The sequence below is a fragment of the Carcharhinus amblyrhynchos genome, chromosome 5, assembly GCF_965287045.1.
Source record: "Carcharhinus amblyrhynchos chromosome 5, sCarAmb.v2.hapA, whole genome shotgun sequence".
Taxonomy (NCBI): domain Eukaryota; kingdom Metazoa; phylum Chordata; class Chondrichthyes; order Carcharhiniformes; family Carcharhinidae; genus Carcharhinus; species Carcharhinus amblyrhynchos.
In genome coordinates, this window is record NC_137328.1 from 128,168,318 (window position 1) to 128,189,641 (window position 21,324).

The 21,324-nt window shown below is 46.0% G+C and overlaps 1 protein-coding gene across 4 annotated transcripts in view; it reads left to right on the plus strand.

Moving 5' to 3' along the window:
• The window catches only part of LOC145343526 (excitatory amino acid transporter 1-like), a 139,936-nt gene extending 120,155 nt beyond the window's left edge, over nucleotides 1–19,781 (plus strand). For all 4 annotated transcript variants that reach the window (XM_080189777.1, XM_080189778.1, XM_080189780.1 and 1 more), the window contains one exon: nucleotides 19,577–19,781. In XM_080189777.1, coding sequence (XP_080045903.1) covers nucleotides 19,577–19,781 — 205 coding nt within the window. The remainder of the gene's footprint in view (nucleotides 1–19,576) is intronic.
• Nucleotides 19,782–21,324: the final 1,543 nt, after the last annotated feature.

A 21,324-nucleotide genomic window follows, 5' to 3' on the forward strand; every position in this document is an offset into this window, starting at 1 on the left:
CTGCAGCGGGACGGGAAATCTCCGTTCCTGCAGCGGGACGGGGAATCTCCGTTCCTGCAGCGGGACGGGGAATCTCCGTTCCTGCAGCGAGACGGGAAATCTCCGTTCCTGCAGCGGGACGGGAAATCTCCGTTCCTGCAGCGGGACGGGGAATCTCCGTTCCTGCAGCGGGACGGGGAATCTCCGTTCCTGCAGCGGGACGGGAAATCTCCGTTCCTGCAGCGGGACGGGAAATCTCCGTTCCTGCAGCGGGGCGGGAAATCTCCGTTCCTGCAGCGGGACGGGAAATCTCCGTTCCTGCAGCGAGACGGGAAATCTCCGTTCCTGCAGCGGGACGGGAAATCTCCGTTCCTGCAGCGGGACGGGAAACCTCCGTTCCTGCAGCGAGACGGGAAATCTCCGTTCCTGCAGCGAGACGGGGAATCTCCGTTCCTGCAGCGGGACGGGAAACCTCCGTTCCTGCAGTGAGACGGGAAATCTCCGTTCCTGCAGCAGGATGGGAAATCTCCGTTCCTGCAGCAGGATGGGAAATCTCCGCTCCTGCAGCAAACCCAGCCATGGTTCCCTTGGCTCTCTCCACTAGCTGCCTCCTCTGTCCAGTAGTGAAAAAATGAGGGGGATTGTCTGAAGGGAGTCTCAGTGGGTGAGACACACCACACAGATCTCCACTGGCCTCTGGAAAGAACAATGGAATAGAGGTTGGGGGCCACTATGACTGACATAGAATGTCTGCCCACACAGGTAAAGAAATTTCTCACCTAATCATCTGGCATATTATTGTCAGAGTGTCCCTACAGAGGCCAAACCTTCCTCAGCACTGAACCTTGGTCAATTGGAAGTAGTTGGAATGCTGCCTGTAGGTTAGGGCATCTCCTGTGGATTCTATTGCCTTGTCTTTTCTGCTAAGCCAAATCGCTCCTCCCAAAGGTCTCTCCCTGGGAAGCTGCCTGTGTTCACCTGGTTTCCTCTCCCTCAAGTCTCTCTCTTCCTCTTCAGAGAAGCCATGATGTGGACATGCCGGCATTGGACTTGGGTAAGCACGGTAAGAAGTTTCACACCACCAGGTTAAAGTCCAACCAGTTCATTTGGTAGCACGAGCTTTCAGGGCACTGCTCCTTCATCAGGAGCTGCTGAAGTTGCAATCCTCAGACAAAGCTTCCAGAGAACATGAGATTCTTAAGTACAACTAGGAAGGCTTAGAAGGCTACAGCAATAGAAAGGAAATCTGGCAGATTTCTCAAGTAGACAGCAGCAAAGCTGTAAATAAATTGAAAGTGCTTATGCCATGGGAGCCTTTTATCCCACCCTTCAATGGCTATTTGCTAAAAATGTTCTATTCCTCTGTCCCTTTCCCCTGTGCAATGCATGAAAAATCACATAGGTAATGTAAAATTGCATTCCATGAGCTTTATTTTCCAAAATTCTTTGGACTTTGGGCTGGTTCCTACAGATTGGAAGGTAGCTAATGTAAGCCTGCAATTCAAAAAGGGAGGTAGAGAGAAAACTGGGAACTATAGACTAGAACAAAGAACAAAGATCAAAGAACAATACAGCACAGGAACAGGCCCTTCAGCCCTCCAAGCCTGTACCGATCATATGGTCCTAACTAGACCATCCGTTTGTATCCCTCTATTCCCATTCTGTTCATGTGGCTATCTAGATAAGTCTTAAATGATCTTAGTGTGTTTGTCTCAACCACCTTGCATTCCAGGGCCCCACCATCCTCTGTGTAAAATACATCCCCCACATCTCTGTATTGAACCTTGCCCCCCTTACCTTGAACTTGTGACCCCTTGTGTTTGACCTGGGAAGAAGTTTCCAAATGTTCACTGTCTATGCCCTTCATAATTTTATAAACCTCTGTTAGGTCACCCCTCAACCTCTGTCTTTCCAGGGAGAACAACTTGAGTTTACTCAATCTCAACTTATAGCTAAAACCCTCCATACTAGGCAACATCCTAGTAAACCTTTTCTGTACTCTCTCCAAAGCCTCCACGTCTGTCTGGTAGTGTGGCGACCAGAGCTGGACGCAGTATTCCAAACGTGGTCCAACCAACATTCTATATAACTGCAATATCATACGCCAACTTTTATACTCTGTGCCCCGTCCAATAAAGGCAAGCATGCCATATGCTTTTGTCACCACCTTTTCCACCACTGTTGCCACCTTTAAGGATCTGTGCACTTGCGCATCCAGATCCCTCTGTGTGTCTACACTCCTGATGGTTCTGCCATTTATTGTATAGCTCCCCCCTGCATTAGATCTACCAAAATGTATCACTTTGCATTTATCAGGATTAAATTTTAAAATAGATTTTAAAATTAAATTTTGAATAGCATCAAGATAGATAAGTCGCCAGGACCGGATGGGATGTACCCCAGGTTACTGTGGGAGATGAGGGAAGAGATTGCAGAGCCCCTGGTGACGACCTTTGTGTCGTCAATGGAGACGGGAGAGGTTCCGGAGGATTGGAGGATTGCGGATGTGGTTCCTATATTCAAGAAAGGGAACAGGGATAGCCCGGGAAATTACCGACCGGTGAGTCTAACCTCAGTGGTTGGTAAGCTAATGGAGAAGATCCTGAAGGACAGGATTTATGAACATTTAGAGAAGTTTAGTATGCTCAAAAGTGGTCAGCATGGCTTTGTCAAGGGCAGGTCGTGCCTTATGAGCCTGGTTGAGTTTTTTGAAAATGTGACTGAACACATTAACGAAGGAAGAGCGGTAGATGTGGTTTATATGGACTTCAGCTAGGCATTCGATAAGGTCCCCCATGCAAGACTTCTTGAGAAAGTGAGAGGGAATGGGATCCAAGGGGCTGTTGCCTTGTGATCCAGAACTGGCTTGCCTGCAGAAGGCAGAGAGTGGTTGCGGATGGGTCTTTTTCTGCATGGAGGTCGGTCACTAGTGGAATGCCCCAGGGATCTGTTCTAGGACCCTTGCTATTTATGATTTTCATAAATGACCTAGATGTGGAAGTGGAGGGATGGGTTGGTAAGTTTGCCGATGACACAAAGGTTGGTGGTATTGTGGATAGTTTGGAGGGATGTCAGAAGTTGCAGCGAGACATAGATAGGATGCAGGACTGGGCGGAGAAGTGGCAGATGGACTTCAACGCGGATAAATGTGTAGTGGTCCATTTTGGCAGGTCAAATGAGATGAAGGAATACAATATCAAGGTTAAGACTCTTAGCAGTGTAGAGGATCAGAAGGACCTTGGGGTGCGGGTCCAAAGGACTCTCAAATCGGCCTCGCAGGTAGAGGATGTGGTTAAGAAGGCGTATGGTGTACTGGCCTTCATCAATCGAAGGATTGAGTTTAGGAGTCGGGAGATAATGCTGCAACTTTCTAAGACCCTAGTCAGACCCCACTTGGAGTACTGTGCTCAGTTCTGGTTGCCTCATTACAGGAGGGATGTGGAAGCTATTGAAAGGGTACAGAGGAGATTCACAAGAATATTGCCTGGATTGGGTGGCATGCTTTATGAGGATAGGTTGAGCGAGCTCTGTCTTTTCTCCTTGGAGAGATGAAGGATGAGAGGTGATCTGATAGAGGTTTATAAAATGTTGAGAGGTATAGATCGGGTGGATTCTCAGAGGCTATTTTCTGGGGCTGAAACGGTTGCTACGAGAGGACACAGGTTTAAGATGCCGGGGAGTAGGTACAGAGGAAATGTCGGGGTAAGTTTTTCACTCAGAGGGTGGTGGGTGAGTGGAATTGGCTGCTGTCAGTGATGGTGGAGGCAAATTCGATAGGGTCTTTTAAGAGACTTTTGGATGAGTACATGGGATTTAATAGGAGTAAGGGTTATAAGAACATAAGAACATAAGAATATAAGAAATAGGAGCAGGAGTAGGCCATCTAGCCCTTCGAGCCTGCCCCGCCATTCAATAAGATCATGGCTGATCTGTCGTGGCTCAGTTCCACTTTCCCGCCCTCTCCCCATAACCCTTAATCCCCTCTCTTATCAAGAACCCATCAACCCGCTTCTTAAAAATATTTAGCGAGGCAGCCTCCACCACTTCAACGGGCAGAGAATTCCAGAGATTCACCACCCTTTGAGTGAAGAAGTTCCTCCTCAACTCCGTTCTAAACCGCCTCCCCTTTATCTTGAGGCTGTGCCCCCTAGTCCTACTGTCTTTTTTGAGCGGGAAGAGTCTCTCCACCTCTATCCTATCCATCCCATTCATCATCTTATACGTCTCAATGAGATCTCCCCTCATTCTTCTAAACTCTAACGAGTACAAGCCTAGTTTATTCAGCCTCTCCTCATAGCTCAATCCCCTCAACTCCGGTATCAGCCTAGTAAACCTCCTCTGCACTCCCTCCAGGGCCAAAATATCCTTGCGCAGGTGCGGCACCCAAAACTGCACACAGCACTCCAGCTGCGGCCTCACCAATGCCCTATACAGCTGCAGCAAGACCTCCCTACTTTTATATTCAATCCCCCTCGCTATGAAGGCCAGCATCCCATTCGCCTTCCTGACCACCTGCTGCACCTGCAAGCTGGGTTTTTGCGACTCATGCGCAAGGACCATAGGTAAGCCTAGTAGGTAGGGGTATGATCGGTGCAACTTGTGGGCCGAAGGGCCTGTTTGTGCTGTAGTGTTCTATGTTCTATGTTCTAAATTCCACCTCCGCCCATTTTTCCAGCCTGTCTATACTCTGTTGTGTTCTCTGACAATGTTCATCACTATCCACAACTCTAGCAGCCTTTGTGTCATCCAGAAACTTACTAATCACACCAGCTACATATTCTTCCAAATCATTTATATATATCACAAACAGCAGAGGTCCCAGTACAGAGCCCTGTGGAACACCACTAGTCATAGACCTCCAATCATTTGATTGGATTATTATTTAAAAGGCAAAAAGCTGCAGCATGCTCTGGTGCAGAGGGACCTGGGGGTCCTTGTGCATGAGTCGCAAAAACCCAGTCTGCAGGTGCAGCAGGTGATCAAGAAGGCGAATGGGATGCTGGCCTTTATAGTGAGGGGGATAGAATATTAAAGCAGGGAGGTCTTGCTGCAACTGTACAGGGCACTGGTGAGGCCGCAGCTGGAGTACTGTGTGCAGTTTTGGTCGCCGCACTTGCACAAGGATATTTTGGCCTTGGAGGGAGTGCAGAGAAGGTTCACTAGGCTGATACCAGAGATGAGGGGGTTGGCCTATGAAGAGAGACTAAATAGACTGGGTCTGTACTCATTGGAGTTTAGAAGGAAGAGGGGGGATCTTATAGAGACGTATCAGATAGTGAAGGGGATGGATAGGGTAGAGGTAGAGAGATCCTTCCCGCTTAGAAAGGATAGCAGGACTAGAGGACACAGCCTCAAGATAAGGGGGGGCGGGGGGGTGCAGTTTAGATCAGAGTTGAGGAGGAACTTCTTCACTGTAAGGGTGGTGAATCTCTGGAATTCTCTGCCCGTTGAAGTGGTGGAGGCTACCTCGCTGAATATATTTAAGTCATGGGTAGATAGGTTTCTGACAGGGGAATTAAGGGTTATGGGGAGAAAGCGGGAAAGTGGAACTGATCCACTTCAGATCAGCCATGATCTTATTGAATGGCGGGGCAAGCTCAAACAGTTAGATGGCCTACTCCTGCTCCTATTTCTTATGTTCTTATGTTCAATCAGAAAAACACTCCTCCGCTGCTACCCTCTGTTTTCTATGGCCAAGCCAGTTTTGTACCCATCTAGCTAGTTCACCTTTGATCCCGTGAGATTTAACCTTTTGCACCAGTTTGCCATGAGGGAATCTTATTAAATGCTTTACTAAAATCCATGTAGATGACATCCATGGCCCTTCCCTCGTCAATCATTTTTGTCACCTCCTCAAAAAACTCAACCAAATTTGTGAGGCATGACCTCCCTTGTACAAAACCATGTTGTCTGTCGCTAATGAGACGATTCAGTTCTAAATGTGTATAGATCCTATCTCTAAGAATCATCTCCAACAATTTCCCTACCATCGACGTCAAACTCACCGGCCTATAATTACCTGGGTTATCCTTGCTACCCTTCTTAAATAACAGGACCACATTTGCTAACCTGCAGTCCTCTGGGACCTCACCTGTGTCCAGTGAAGAAACAAAGATTTCTGTTAGAGGCCCAGCAATTTCATCTCTTGTCTCTCTCAGTAATCTAGGACAGATGCCATCTGACCCTGGGAATTTGTCTACCTTAATGTTTCCTAAACACCTAAAACTTCCTCCCTTGTAATTGTGATTTGTTCTAACAGGTCTGCACATTCCTCTGAGACACTACCAATCAATGTGTACTTCTCCTTTGTGAATGCCAATGCAAAGTATTCATTTCGGATCTCACCAACTTCCTTGGGTTCTAAGCATAATTCCCCTCCTTTGTTCTTGAGAGGTCCAACTCTTTCTCTGGCCACCCTCTTGTTCCTAATATATGTATAAATGCCTTGGGATTCTCCTTAATCCTGTCTGCCGAGGACATTTTGTAACTCCCTGTTTGAGTTATTTTCTACCTTCTCTGTATTCCTCCAGTGCTTCGTCTGTTTTTAGCTGCTTGTACCTCATGGATGTCTCTTTCTTCTTTTTGATTAGACTCTGGGATGTAGATTATCAGGCCCTGGGGATTTATCAGTGACAAAGAACAAAGAACAAAGAACAACACAGCCTGAGAAACAGGCCCTTCGGCCCAACGAGCCCATGCTGCCATTTTATCATTATGAGTCCCCTCTCCACCCATGACCCTTGTCTATGCTTATGGCATTCCACATTGAGGGAAGACTAACTTAGGGACAATTTGTTACACAATCAGCCTAAGAGCACATCTTTGGGGTGTGGGAGGAACACAGTAAAAAGTCTGACAACACCAGGTTTTAGTCCAACCGATTTATTTGATAGTAAACTCACAAGCTTTTGGGTTAGTCCCTTTGTCAGGTGAATGGAGAGTTCTGGCCTCAGACAGAGCATATAAAGCACAGACAGTTTAGAGATTACTGATTAGAATGCGAATCTTTACACCTAACCTGCTGTTCAAGTCCTGAAGTGGCTGACAATGTGTGTGGAAGGAGCACTGATCACAGGTTAAAGAGATGTGTATTGTCTCCAGACAGTACAGTAAGTACTGAGGCCAGAACTCTCCATTCACCTGACGAAGGGACTAACCTGAAAGCTTGTGAGTTTACTATCAAATAAATCGGTTGGACTAAAACCTGGTGTTGTCAGACTTTTTACTGCGTTTACCCCAGTCCAACGCCGGCATATCCACATCGTGTGGGAGGAAACCAGAGCACCCGGAGAAAACCCACGCAAGCACGGGGAGAATGCGCAAACTCCCACAGACACTGGCCCAAATCATGTATCTGCACAGCAAACAGTGATAGTCACTGAGCTGTCATGTTGCCTAGCATCTGGTCCAGTTTAAGCTTACACTAATGACGTGAAGCACTAGGCTACTCTTGAAACATCCAAAAGCAGCCCTCGTTCGACCCATCGTGTGTATGTCCCTTGTTGGACAACAAGTTGGACCGAAGCACCAGTGGATTAAAAGAGAAAAACACCAATAACATGCACATCCTTATACAAACATTCAAGGGAATCCCCAGAAGCTCAAAAGTAAAACAAGTGAGCCAGAAAGTATGTTGGAAGGTGACACAGTGGTAGCACTGTTACCTCACAGTGCCAGGGACCTGGGTTCAATTCCCGGCTTGATCTTTGTCTGTGTGGAGTTTGCACATTCTCCCTGTGTCTGTGTGGGTTTCTACCGGGTCCTCCAGTTTCCTCCCACAGTCCGAATGAAGTGCTGGTTAGTTGCACTTCAAAATAAGTACTCCTGCCTGAGTACTACTGGGGGGGACAGCTCATCTGGAGGAGGAAGCGGTGGCCAGCTCTCTGGAACTGAGCCAGTACTTCAAAAAACTAAGAAAGAGAGCAGCAAGGCAGTACTAATAGGGGACTCCATAGTGAGACGATCAGATAGGCGTGTTTGCGGACGCAGACGGGAGTCGCGGATGGTGGTTTGTCTCCCTGGAGCTGGGATCCGGGATGTCTCCGGACGCGTCCCAGACATCCTGAAAGGGGAGGGTGAGGAACCGCAGGTTGTGGTTCATATAGGTACTGCTGACATAGGCAGGAAGAGGGAAGCAGTCATGAAAAGGGATTATAGGGAACTGGGTAGGCAGCTGAGAAAGAGGAATGCCAAGGGAGTAATCTCAGGATTGCTGCCTGCGCCGCGGGAGAGTGAGAGCAGGAATGGAATGAGGTGGAGGGTGAATGCGTGACTGAGGGACTGGAGCATGGGGCAGGGATTCCGGTTCCTGATCATTGGGACCTCTTTAGGGGCAGGTGTGACCTGTACAGTAAAGACGGGTGGCACTTAAATCCCAGGGGGACCAATATCTTGGTGGGAAGACTGGCTAGGGCTACTGGGGGGACTTTAAACTAGAAAGGTTGGGGGGAGGGAACAGAGATGAGGAGACTGAGACCAAGGAGGTTAGCTCCCGGGTAGGGAAGGACTGTAGACAGTATGAGAGGGAGGTTAGACGGGTGGTGGAGACTGAGGGGCTGAGGTGTGTCTATTTTAATGCCAGGAGTGTAGTAAATAAGGTAGATGAGCTTAGGGCGTGGATTGCTGCTTGGGAATGTGATGTGGTGGCCATTACAGAGACTTGGATGTCTCAGGGACAGGACTGGATACTTCAGGTGCCAGGATTCAGATGCTTCAGGAAGGACAGGGTTGGGGGCAAAAGAGGTGGTGGAGTGGCACTGTTGATCAGGGACAGTGTCATGGCTGCAGAGAAGGAGGATGGTGTGGAGGGACTGTCTGCAGAGTCTCTGTGGGTGGAAGTTAGGAACAGCAACGGGTCGATAACTTTGCTGGGTGTTTCCTATAGGCTGCCCAATAGCGACAGGGAAGTTGAGGTGCAGATCGGGTCACAGATCCTGGAGAGATGTAGTAGTAACAAAGTTGTCGTGATGGGAGACGAATTTCCCAAACATCGACTGGAATATCCCAAGGGTAAGGGATTTGGATGGGGAGGAGTTTGTTAGGTGTGTTCAGGAGGGTTTCTTGACACAGCACGTGGATAAGCCTACGAGAGGAGAGGCTGTACTTGACCTGGTGCTGGCTAATGAACCAGGACAGGTGTGGGATCTCTCGGTAGGAGAGCATCTTGGGGATGGAGATCATAATTCTATCTCCTTCACGATAGCATTTGAAAGAGATAGGATCAGGCAGGCTAGGAAGGGGTTTGTCTGGAGTAAGGGGAAATATGAAGACATCAGGCAGATAATTGGATGAACAAACTGGAAGGAGGCGTTCTTGGGGAAAAGTACACAAGGAAGGTGGCAGATATTCAAGGAATGTTTGAGTGGAGCTCTGCATGATAACGTTCCGATGAGACAAGGAGGTTTTGGTAGGGCGCAGGAACCGTGGTGCACGAAGGTTGTGGCGAACCTAGTCAGGGAGAAAAGAAAGGTGTATAAAAGGTTCAGAGGGCTAAGAGATGTTAAGGATCTAGAGGAGTATAAGGCTTGTAGAAAGGAGCTTAAAAAGGAAATTAGGAGAACCAGAAGGGGTCATGAGAAGGCCTAGGCAGGTAAGATTAAGGAGAACCCCAAGGCCTTCTACAAATATGTGAAGAGTAAAAGGATGAGAAGATAAGGGATAGGACCTATGAAAGGTGAAGGGGGAAAAGTCTGTGTGGAACCGAAGAAATGGCTGAGGTGCGTAATGAGTACTTTGCCTCGGTATTCACGGTGGAAAGTGATCTGGAAGGTTGTACTACAGGTTTGCGGCAGTCTGAAAAGATTGAGTATGTGGATGTTAAGGAAGAGGATGTGTTAGAACTTTTAAACTCTATCAAGATAGACAAGTCACCAGGACCGGATGGGATGTGCCCCAGGTTACTGAGGGAGGTGAGGGAAGTGACTGCTGAACCCCTGGTGATGATCTTTGCGTCGTCGATGGAGACGGGAGAGGTTCTGGAGGATTGGAGGATTGCAGATGTGGTTCCTATTTTCAAGAAAGGGAACAGGGATAGCCCAGGAAATTACCGACCGGTGAGTCTGACCTCAGTGGTTGGTAAGCTGATGGAGAGGATTCTGAGGGACAAGATTTATGAGCATTTAGAGAAATTTAGAATGATCAGGAATAGTCAGCACGGCTTTGTCAAGGGCAGATTGTGCCTTACGAGCCTAGTTGAGTTCTTTGAGAATGTGACTGAACACACTGACGAAGGAAGAGCAGTGGACGTGGTTTACATGGACTTCAGCAAGGCATTTGATAAGGTCCCCCATGCAAGACTTCTTGAGAAGGTGAGAAGGCATGGGATCCAGGGGGCTTTGGCCTTGTGGATCTAGGACTGGCTTGCCTGCAGAAGGCAGAGAGTGGTTGTGGATGGGTCTTTTTCTGCATGGAGGTCGGTCACCAGTGGAGTGCCCCAGGGATCTGTTCTAGGACCCTTGCTGTTTGTCATTTTCATAAATGACCTGGATGAGGAAGTGGAGGGATGGGTTAGTAAGTTCGCCGACAATACGAAGGTTGGTGGTGTTGTGGATAGTCTGGAGGGATGTCAGAAGTCGCAGTGGGACATAGATAGGATGCAAGACTGGGCGGAGAAGTGGCAGATGGACTTCAACACAGATAAATGTGTAGTGGTCCATTTTGGCAGGACCAATGGGATGAAGGAATACAATATCAAGGGTAGGAGTCTTAGATGTGTTGAAGAGCAGAAGGATCTTGGGGTCTGGGTCCATAGGACACTCAAATCGGCCTCGCAGGTGGAGGATGTGGTCAAGAAGGCGTATGGTGTACTGGCCTTCATTAATCGTGGGATTGAGTTTAGGAGTCAGGAGGTAATGCTGCAACTTTCTAAGACCCTTGTCAGACCCCACTTGGAGTACTGTGCGCAGTTCTGGTCGCCTCACTACAGGAAGGATGTGGAAGCTATTGACAGGGTGCAGAGGAGATTTACAAGGATGTTGCCTGGATTGGGAGGCATGCCTTATGAAGATAGGTTGAGGGAGCTGGGACTCTTCTCCCTGGAGAGACAAAGGTTGAGAGGCGACCTGATAGAGGTTTATAAGATGTTGAGAGGAATAGATAGGGTGGATTCTCAGAGGCTATTTCCCCAGGCTGAAATGGTCGCTACGAGAGGACACAGATTGAAGGTGCAGGGAAGCAAGTACAGAGGAGATGTTAGGGGTAAGTTTTTCACTCAGAGGGTGGTGAGTGAATGGAATCGGCTGCCGTCGGTGGTGGTGAAGGCAAACTCGCTGGGGTCTTTTAAAAGACTTCTGGATGAGTACATGGGATCTAATGGGATTGGGGGTTATAGATAGGTCTATGGCTTGGTAGGTATAGATGCGATCGGCGCAACTTGTGGGCCGAAGGGCCTGTTTGTGCTGTAGTGATCTACGTTCTATGTTCTATGTTTGCATTGACCCGAACAGGCGCCAGACTGTGGCATACTAGTGAGTCTAATGTCGGCACTCATAGAATTCCTACAGTCCAGCAGGAGGCCATTTGGCTCATCGAGCCTGTACCGACCATAATCCCACACATTTACCCTGTTAATTCCCCTGACACTAGGGTCAATTTAATGTGGCCAATCAACCTAACCCACACATCTTTGGACTGTGGGGGGAAACCAGAGCACCCGGAGGAAACCCACACAGACATGTGGAGAACATACAGACTCCACACAGTCACCTGAGGCCAGAATTGAACCCAGGTTCCTTGCAGTGCTAACCACTGTATCACCGTGCTGCCTTGAGCTATTGGGGAAGTTGTAGTCCATTTTCAAGGATTTCATAGCTCAACATTTGGAAGGCAGTGGTATAATCAGGCAAAGTCAGCATGGATTTACAAAAGGGAAATCATGCTTGACGAATCTGTTGGAATTTTTTGAGGTTGTAACTAGCAGAGTTGACCGAGGAGAACCAGTGGATGTGGTTTCAGAAAGCTTTCAACAAGGTCTCACATAACAGACTACTGTGTAAAGTTAAAGCACAGGGATTGCGGGTAATGTCTGGAGATGGATAGAAAGCTGGTTAGCAAATAGGAAGCAAAGAGTTGGTGTAAATGGGTCCTTTTCTGATTGGTAGTTAGTGACTAGTGGGGTTTTGCAGGGTTCTGTGCCAGGACCCCAACTGTTCACATTATATATTACTGATAATAATAGGGGACAGAGAAATGGCCGAGCAACAGAATACATACTTTGGTTCTGTCTTCACAAAAAAGGACATAAATCATATGCCAGAAATTTTGGAGAATACAAGATTTAGTGCGAGGGAAGAACTGAGGGAGATCAATATTAATCGAGAAATGATACTGGGATTGAAGGTAGATAAATAAGTTTATTAGTCACAAGTAAGGCTTACATTAACGCTGCAATTAAAGTACTGTGAAAATCCCCTAGTTTGCCACAGTCCAGCACCTGTTTGGGTCAATGCACCTAACCAGCACGTCATTCGGACTGTGGGAGGAAACTGGAGCACCCGGTGGAAACCCACACAGACACAGGGAGCAGTGCTACCACTTTTTCACTGATAAATCCCCAGGGCCTGATAATCTACATCCCAGAGTACTTAAGGATCTACAAATAGTGGATGCATTGGTGGTCATCTTCCAGGATTCTATAGACTCTGGAACAGTCTCTGTAGATTGAAGGGTAGCGAATGTTACTCCAATGTTCAAAAAAGATAGAGAGAAAACGGGGAATTATAGACCAGGAAGCTTAACATCGGTAGTGGGGAAAATTCTCAAATCCATTATCAAGGACCTTATAGCAGAGCATTTAGAAAGCAGTGGCAGGATCAGAGTCAGCGTGGATTTATGAAAGGGAAATCATGCTTGGCAAATCTGTTAGAATTCTTTGAAGATGTAACCACTGGAGTTGACAAGGAGGAGCCAATCAATGTGGTATATTTGGACTTCCAGTGAGTGAGGGAACCATGGTTCATAAAGGAGGTTGAATGTCTTGTCAAGAGGAAAAAGGAAGCGTATGTAAGGATGAGAAAACAAGGTTCAGTTGGGTTGCTTGAGGGTTACAAGGTAGCAAGAAACGAGTTAAAGAAAGGGCTTAGGAGAGCTAGCAGGGGGCATGAGAAGTCCTTGTCAAGTCAGATCAAGGAAAACCCCATGGCTTTTTACTCTTATGTGACAAATAAAAGAATGACCAGGGTGAGGTTAGGGCCAGTCAAGGATAGAAGTGGGAACCTGTGCATGGAGTCAGAAGACAAAGGTGAGGTGTTGAATGAATACTTATCTTCAGTGTTCACTAAGGAGAGGAACCAAGTTTTTGAGGATGAGTGTGTGATACAGGCTGATAGGATGGAGAAGGTAGATGTTCTAAGGGAAGATGTATTAGCAATTTTGAAAAACCTGAGGGTCAGTAAGTCCCCTGGGCCAGATGGGATACATCCTAGGATACTTTGGGAGGCAAGGAATGAGATTGCGGAGGCTTTAGGTTTGAACTTTGGGTCCTTACTGTCCACGGAGATAGTGCCAGAGGACTGGAGAGTGGCGAATGTTGTTCCTCTCTTCAATAAAGGAAATAGGAATGACCCTGGTAATTATAGGTCAGTTAGTCTTACTTCGGTGGTCAGTAAGTTAATGGAAAGGGTCTTGAGAGATAGGATTTATGACCATTTGGAAAAATGCAACCTAATCCGGGATAGTCAGCATGGTTTTGTGAGGGGTAAATCCTGCCTCACAAATTTGACTGAATTCTTTGAGGAGGTAACTAAGTGTGTAGATGAAGGTAGAGCAGTTGATGTTGTACACATGGATTTTAGTAAGGTGTTTGATAAAGTTCCCCATGGTAGGCTCATGAAGAAAGTAAGGAGGTGTGGGATGGAAGGAAATTTGGCTGACTGGATAAGTAACTGGCTGTCTCATAGAAGTGGAGATGCCGGCGTTGGACTGAGGTAAACACACTAAGAAGTCTCACAACATCAGATTAAAGTGCAACAGGTTTATTTGGTAGCAAACGCTACTAGCTTTCAGGGTTTTGCCTCTTCATCAGGAGATTGGGGAGTTCTGATCACAAACAGGGCATATAAAGGCACACACTCAGTTTACAGAATACTGATTATTCTGGGTTAGTAAGTTTGCCGATGACACAAAGGTCGGAGGTGCTGTGGATAGTTTGGAGGGATGTCAGAAGTTGCAGCGAGACATAAATAGGATGCAAGACTGGGTGGAGAAGTGGCAGATGGACTTCCACTCGGATGAACGTGTAGTGGTCCATTTTGGCAGGACCGATGGGATGAAGGAGTACAATATCAAGGGTATTATGTATTATTATACATTAATATTAAGGGGAAGACTCTTAGCAGTGTGGAAGATCAGAAGGATCTTGGGGTCCGGGTTCATAGGACTCTCAAATCGGCTTCGCAGGTAGTGGATGTGGTTAAGAAGGCGTATGGTGTACTGGCCTTCATCAATCGAGGGATTGAGTTTAGGAGTCGGGAGATAAGGCTTTATAAGACCCTGGTCAGACCCCACTTGGAGTACTGTGCTCAGTTCTGGTCGCCTCATTACAGGAAGAATGTGGAAGCCATTGAAAGGGTGCAGAGGAGATTTACAAGGACGTTACCTGGATTGGGTGGCATGCCTTATGAAGATACGTTGAGAGAGCTTGATCTTTTCTTCTTAAAGAGATGAAGGATGAGAGGTGACCTGATAGAGGTGTATAAGATGATGAGAGGTATTGATCAGGTGGACTCTCAGAGGCTTTTCCCCAGGGCTGAAATTGCTGCCACAAGAGGACACAGGTTTAAGGTGCTGGGGAGCAGGTACAGAGGAGATGTCAGGAGTAAGTTTTTCACTCAGAGGGTGGTGGGTGAGTGGAATCGGCTGCCGTCAGTGGTGGTGGAGGCAAATTCGTTAGGGTCTTTTAAGAGACTTCTGGATGAGTACATGGGACTTGATAGGATTGAGGGTTATAGGTAAGCCTAGAAGGTAGAGATAAGATCCACGCAACTTTGTGGGCCGAAGGGCCTGTTTGTGCTATAGTTTTTCTATGATTCTATGATTAGAATGCGAATCTTTACAGCTAATCAAGTCTTAAGGGTGCAGAAGGGCAGGCAAGTCATGGGGTGACATGAACCCAAGATCCCAGCTGAGGACAAACTTGGATCAACGGCAGGGTTCTGAGGAATGTGGAGGAACAGAGAGATCTTGGGGTTCATGTCCACAGATCTCTGAAGGTTGCCACTCAAGTGGATAGAGCCGTGAAGAAGGCTTATAGTGTGTTAGTGTTTATTAACAGGAGGTTTGAGTTTAAGAGCCTTGGGGTTATGCTGCAACTATACCAGACGTTGGTGAGACCACATTTGGAATATTGTGTTCAGTTCTGGTCACCTCACTATAAGAAGGATGTGGAAGCATTGGAGAGAGTGCAGAAAAGATTTACCAGGATGCTGCCTGGTTTGGAGAGTAAGTCTTATGCGGAAAGGTTGAGGGAGCTGGGACTTTTCTCTTTAGAGCAGAGGAAGATGAGAGGCAACTTAATACAAGTTTATAAGATGATGAGGGGGCTAGATAGAATGAACTTTCAGAGACTATTTCCTCGGGGGCATAACTATAAGGTTCATTAAGGGAGATATTGGAGGGATGTCCGAGGTAGGTTCTTTACTCAGAGAGTGGTTGGGGTGTGGAATACACTGCCTGCTGTGATAGTGAAGTCGGACACTTGAGGAACTTTCAAGCAGTTATTGGATAGGTACATGGAACACACCAAAATGATAGGGAGAGGATAGCTTGATCTTGGGATTGGACATAGGTCGGCACAACACTGAGGGCCGAAGGGCCTGTACTGTGCAATATTGTTCTATGTTTCTATGTTAATTTCTCCCTCAATGTCAACAAAACGAAGGAGATTGTCATCAACTTTAAGAAACATAAAGGCGGACATGCCCCTGTCTACATCAATGGGGACGAAGTAGAACGGGTTGAGAGCTTCAAGTTTTTAGATGTCTAGATCACCAACGACCTGTCCTGGTCCTCCCATGCAACACTATAGTTAAGAAAGCCCACCAATGCCTCTACTTTCTCAGGAGACTAAGGAAATTTGGCATGTCAGCTACGACTTATAGAACATAGAACATTACAGCGCAGTACAGGCCCTTTGGCCTTCGATGTTGCGCTGACCTGTGAAACCAATCTAAAGCCCATCTAACCTACACTAGTCCAATGTCATCTATATGTTTATCCAATGACTATTTAAATGCCCTTAATGTTGGAGAGTCCACTACTGTTGCAGGCCTTGCATTCCACGCCCTTACTCATCTCTGAGTAAAGAACTTACCTCTGACATCTACCCTATATCTATCACTCCTCAATTTAAAGCTATGTCCCCTTGTGTAAGCCATCACCAACTCTCACCAACTTTTACAGATGCACCATAAAAAGCATTCTTTCTGATTGTATCACGGCTTGGTATGGCTCCTGGTCTGCCCAAGACCGTGAATGTAGCTCAATCCATCACACAAACCAGCCTCCCATCCATTGACTCTGTCTACACTTCCTGCTGCCTTGGCAAAGCAGCCAGTATAATTAAGGACCCATGTACTTCGGACATTTCCTCTTCTACCTTCGAGTCGGGAAAAAGATGCAAAAGTCTGAGGTCACATACCAACCGACTAAGAACAACTTCTTCCCTATTGCTGTCCAACTTTTGAATGGATTTACCTTGCATTAAGTTGATCTTTCACTCCACCCTAGCAATGACTGGAAGACTACATTCTGCACCCTCTTGTTTCATTCTCTATGAATGGTATGTTTTGTCTGTTTAGTGCACAAGGAACAACATTTTTCACTGTATGTTAATATATGTGACAATAATGCAAGACATAATATGTATAAATGATACGGAGGAAAATGTCTGATTAGTAAGTTTGCCGGGGATTAAGAAAGAGTGTGGCATGCTTGCCTTCAACAGCTGGAACACTGAGTACGAGGTGGCAAAGCGACACTTTCTACAGAAATGGTTGTCTAAAGTTTAAAGTTTTTAAAGTTTAAAGTTTATTTATTATTGTCACAAGTAGGCTTACATCAACTGTGCAATGAAGTTACTGTGAAAATCCCCTAGTCACCGTACTCCGGCACCTTTTCGGGTGCACTGAGGGAGAATTTAGCATGGCTAATGTACCTAACCAGCACGTAGTCTGCATGTCCTACCTTATTTATTTAATTAGTCAATAATTGACACACACAAAGCAATAGAACATTACACTCATCTTGCTTGGAGATAGAGAATGGAAGGCTGGAGCTTTTGAAAACAGAGCACCTCTTTGCCTTGAATTCCCACCTGAACCAAATTCTCAATTCCTGACTCAACCTATGTCTCACTCCTGAGTAGTCTCATGTCTGTGTGTCCCATTCTGCATTTCTATTTACAATTATTCAGAAGAAGGCTGGGCCATTCTCTTAAAAACATATAAACATAATATTTTCCATCCACTCTCCTACTGAATGAGTACTGATTTGGCCCATTAGTGTGACTGATCTTTTATCAATTTTTATCTCGATCCAAATGATTCTGTGTCTGCCTCACTGGTAGCTGCAGCATTTGTTTTGATTCATTTTGCTATCTCTAATAAGTACTAAGACCATAAGACATAGGAGCGGAATGAGGCCACTTGGCCCATCGAGTCTGCTCCACCATTCAATCATGGCTGATATTTTTTTCATCCCCATTTTGCTGCCTTTTCCCCATAACTCCTGAGCCCCTGATTAATCAAGAATCTATCTATCTCTGCCTTAAAGACACTCAATGACCTGGTCTCCACAGCCTTCTGCGACAAAGAGTTCCACAGATTCACCACTCTCTGGCTGAAGAAATTCCTCTTCATCTCTATTTTAAAGGATCGTCCCTTAAGCCTGAAGTTGTGCCTCTGGTTCTAGTTTTTCCTACTAATAGAAACATCCTCTCCACATCCACTCTATCCAGGGCCTCGCAGTATCCTGTAAGCTTCAATAACATCCCCCTCATCCTTATAAGCTCCAACGAGTACAGACCCAGAGTCCTCAACTGTTCTTCATATGACAAGATCATTCTTGCGAACCTCCTCATGACCCTTTCCAAGGCCAGCACATCCTTCCTTAGGTACAGGCCCAAAACTGCTCACAGTACTTCAAATAGGGTCTGACCAGAGCCTTATACAGCCTCAGAAGTACATCCCTGCTCTTGTATTCTAGCCCTCTCGACATGAACGCTAACACTGCATTTGCCTTTCTAACTGCCGACTGAACCTGCACATTAACCTTCAGAGAATCTTGAACAAGGACTCCCAAGTCCCTTTGTGTTTCTGATTTCCTAAGCATTTTCCCATTTAGAAAATAGTCTCTGCCTCCATTCCTCCTTCAAAGTGCAAAACCTCTTTTCCACATTGTATTCCATCTGCCACTTTTTTGCCAACTCTCCTAACCTGTCCAAGTCTTTCTGCAGCCCCCCTGCTTCCTCAATACTATCTGTCCCTCTACATATCTTTGTATCATCTGCAAACTTAGCAACAGTGCCTTCAGTTCCTTCCTCCAAATCGTTAATGTATATTGTGGAAAGTTGTGGTCTCAGCACTGACCCCTGAGACACACCACTAGTCACCAGCTGCCATCCTGAAAAAGGCCCCCTTATCTCCACTCTCTGCCTTCTGCTAGTCAGCCAATCCTCTATCCATGCCAGGATCTTATCCTTAACACCATGGGCTCTTAACTTATTTAAGTCACCTATGCGGCACCTTGTCAAAGGCCTTCTAAGTACTCTGCAATCTCATCTTTAATAATGGACTCTTAAATCTTGCCAATGATTGAAATCAGGCTAACTGGCCTATAATTTCCTGCTGCCCCACCCTCCCTTCTTAAACAGGGATGTTACATTAGATACTTTCCAGTCCCCTGGGACCCTCACTACCTCCAGTGATTCCTCCACAATTTCCTCAGCTATCTCTTTTAGAACCTGGGGTGTAGTCCATCTGGTCCAGGTGATTTATTCACCTCCAGACCTTTCAGTTTCTCCAGAACCTTCTTCTTAGTGACGACCACTTCACTCACCTGTGCCCCCAACACTCCTGGGGCTCTAGCTTCCCACTGGTGTCTTGCAGCTACTATACAACTACTCCAACTTCCTGTTATCCTTTTATATCTTTCCTTAAAACTTTGAACACTCCAATGTTTAATTCAAATCCTCATTTCTGTACTCATGTCTACTCCATATGGTTGGTTAATATGAATCAGTAAGAAGAATAGGTCTATTGGCCCCTCACACCTGCTCCACTATTCAATAAGGCCATGGCTGATCTCAACTTTTCATTCTTGTCTATCCCAATAACCTTTCATCCCTCTGCTTATTAAGAATCTATCTAATTCTGCTTTAAAGAGATTCAAAGGCTCTGCCTCAACCACTTTTTGAGGAAGAGTTTTCCAAAATCTCACTAACCCTCTGAGAGAAAAGAAATCTCCTCATCTCTACCTTAAATGGACAACCCCTTAATTTTAAACATTGACTCCCTAGTTCTAAATTTTTGTACAAGACGGAACATCCTCTTCATATCCACCCCTCAGGAACTTAAATGTTATATGTCGTTGATTGATTTTGTAGGGATCGACTGCGCACAATGACCAACGTGCTGGGAGACTCATTGGGAGCTGGAATTGTAGAGCACCTCTCACGCCAGGAGCTTCAGAAAATGGATGCCGAGGCTGGCAACTCTGTCATTGAGGAAAAAGAGATGAAGAAACCTTACCAGCTTATACGCCAGGACAGTGAGAACGAGAAGCCCATGGACAGTGAGACCAAGATGTAGAATACCAGGTTGAACCCACCCTCCTGACTCAGTCACTATCTGCATTCAAGCTGATCACATTGGCAAGGCTGTACCTTCTCCTGTTGGAAGCAAGCCAGAAATTATTGTTACTTTTTAAATTTTAAATTATTGTCCTATACTTTGGTGGAATTTTATGGCTCTAGTACATGGGGACAGGGCTGGTAAAAGCAGCAAGCTGTTTCAAACTCCATTGACTCCAATAGGACCAGATGATCCCATCAGTGAGAGGAGTCATAAAATTCCATCCTGTGTCTTTAATTTCTACTCTCATACATTCAGTCCTCCTTTACAACAGTGAGTGTGGGTACAGTCAATGCAGGTACAGTCAGTCCTATTTTACAAAGTCAGTTCGGTTTTAAATACACTGAAACCTGCTATATCCAAGACCAACTTATCCTGAGGGGTGAGTGCTGCTGAGTAGTGGCTTGTGGTTTTAATGTGCAGCCAGAAGAAGCTTCTTCTGCTCATCCCAACTCTGCACTCAGTAAAACGTGACTTAGTTACACTTTTCTGTGTGCATGCTGTGGTCTCTGACCATTCAACATCAGGAAGGGGCCTGAGACAGCGGATAGTTGGGCAGATTACTGGAAGGATTGTGAGAGATGGTATAAATCATCGTTTAGAGTTACACTGATTAATCAAGGACAGTCAGCATAGACTTCCTAAAGGAAGGTATGCCTGACTAACTTGATTGAATATTTTGAGGCGATAACAAGGAGGGCCTATGACAGTCCACATTTAATGTAGTCTGCATGGGTTTCAGAAAGACTTTTGATAAGGTCCCATGTGGCAGACTGATTAGCAAATTAAAAGCTCATGAGAGCCAAAGGAGTGTAGCAAGTTGGATCTAAAATTAACACAGTGGCAGAAAGGAAAGGGTCATGTTTTTGTGACTGGAAGACTGTTTCTGGTAGGGTTTTACAGGGCTCAGTACTGAGTCCCTTGATGTTTGTTGTATATACAAATGATTTAGACTTAAATGTAGGGATAATGATTAAGAAGTTTGCAGAAAATGTGACAGTTATCCATGTGATTGCTAATGAAGAGAATAGCTGTAGACTTGAGGAAAATGTCAATGGGCTGGTCAGGTGGGGAGAAATTTAGCAAGTGGAATTCAATCTAGGGAGGAGTGATGCAATACATCTGGAGAGGAGAAGCAATAAATGATAGGATTCTGAAAAGTGTAGAGGAATAGAGAGACTTTAGAGTGTATGTCTGGAGATCCTTATTGGTAGCCAGACAGATAAATCAGCTCAGTGTGAACAGCTGTCCCATTTTTTATGGGATCATCCAGTAATTTCACTTATTGCCCTACGTGCCTTATTGTTTTGTGTTAGGGTTATATTTATCCTTATTTCTCGTGTTATTACTGCATTCCTAGAATTAGCCACAAGGTGGCATTAGACTGAAGTGCCCAGAGAAGCATGTGTGACCATGGCTGTTTGTATTTAATTTCCCACATCATTATTGTCAGAGAAATTCTGCTGCTCTCATACTCCATCCCCACCCCATTTCCCCAGTC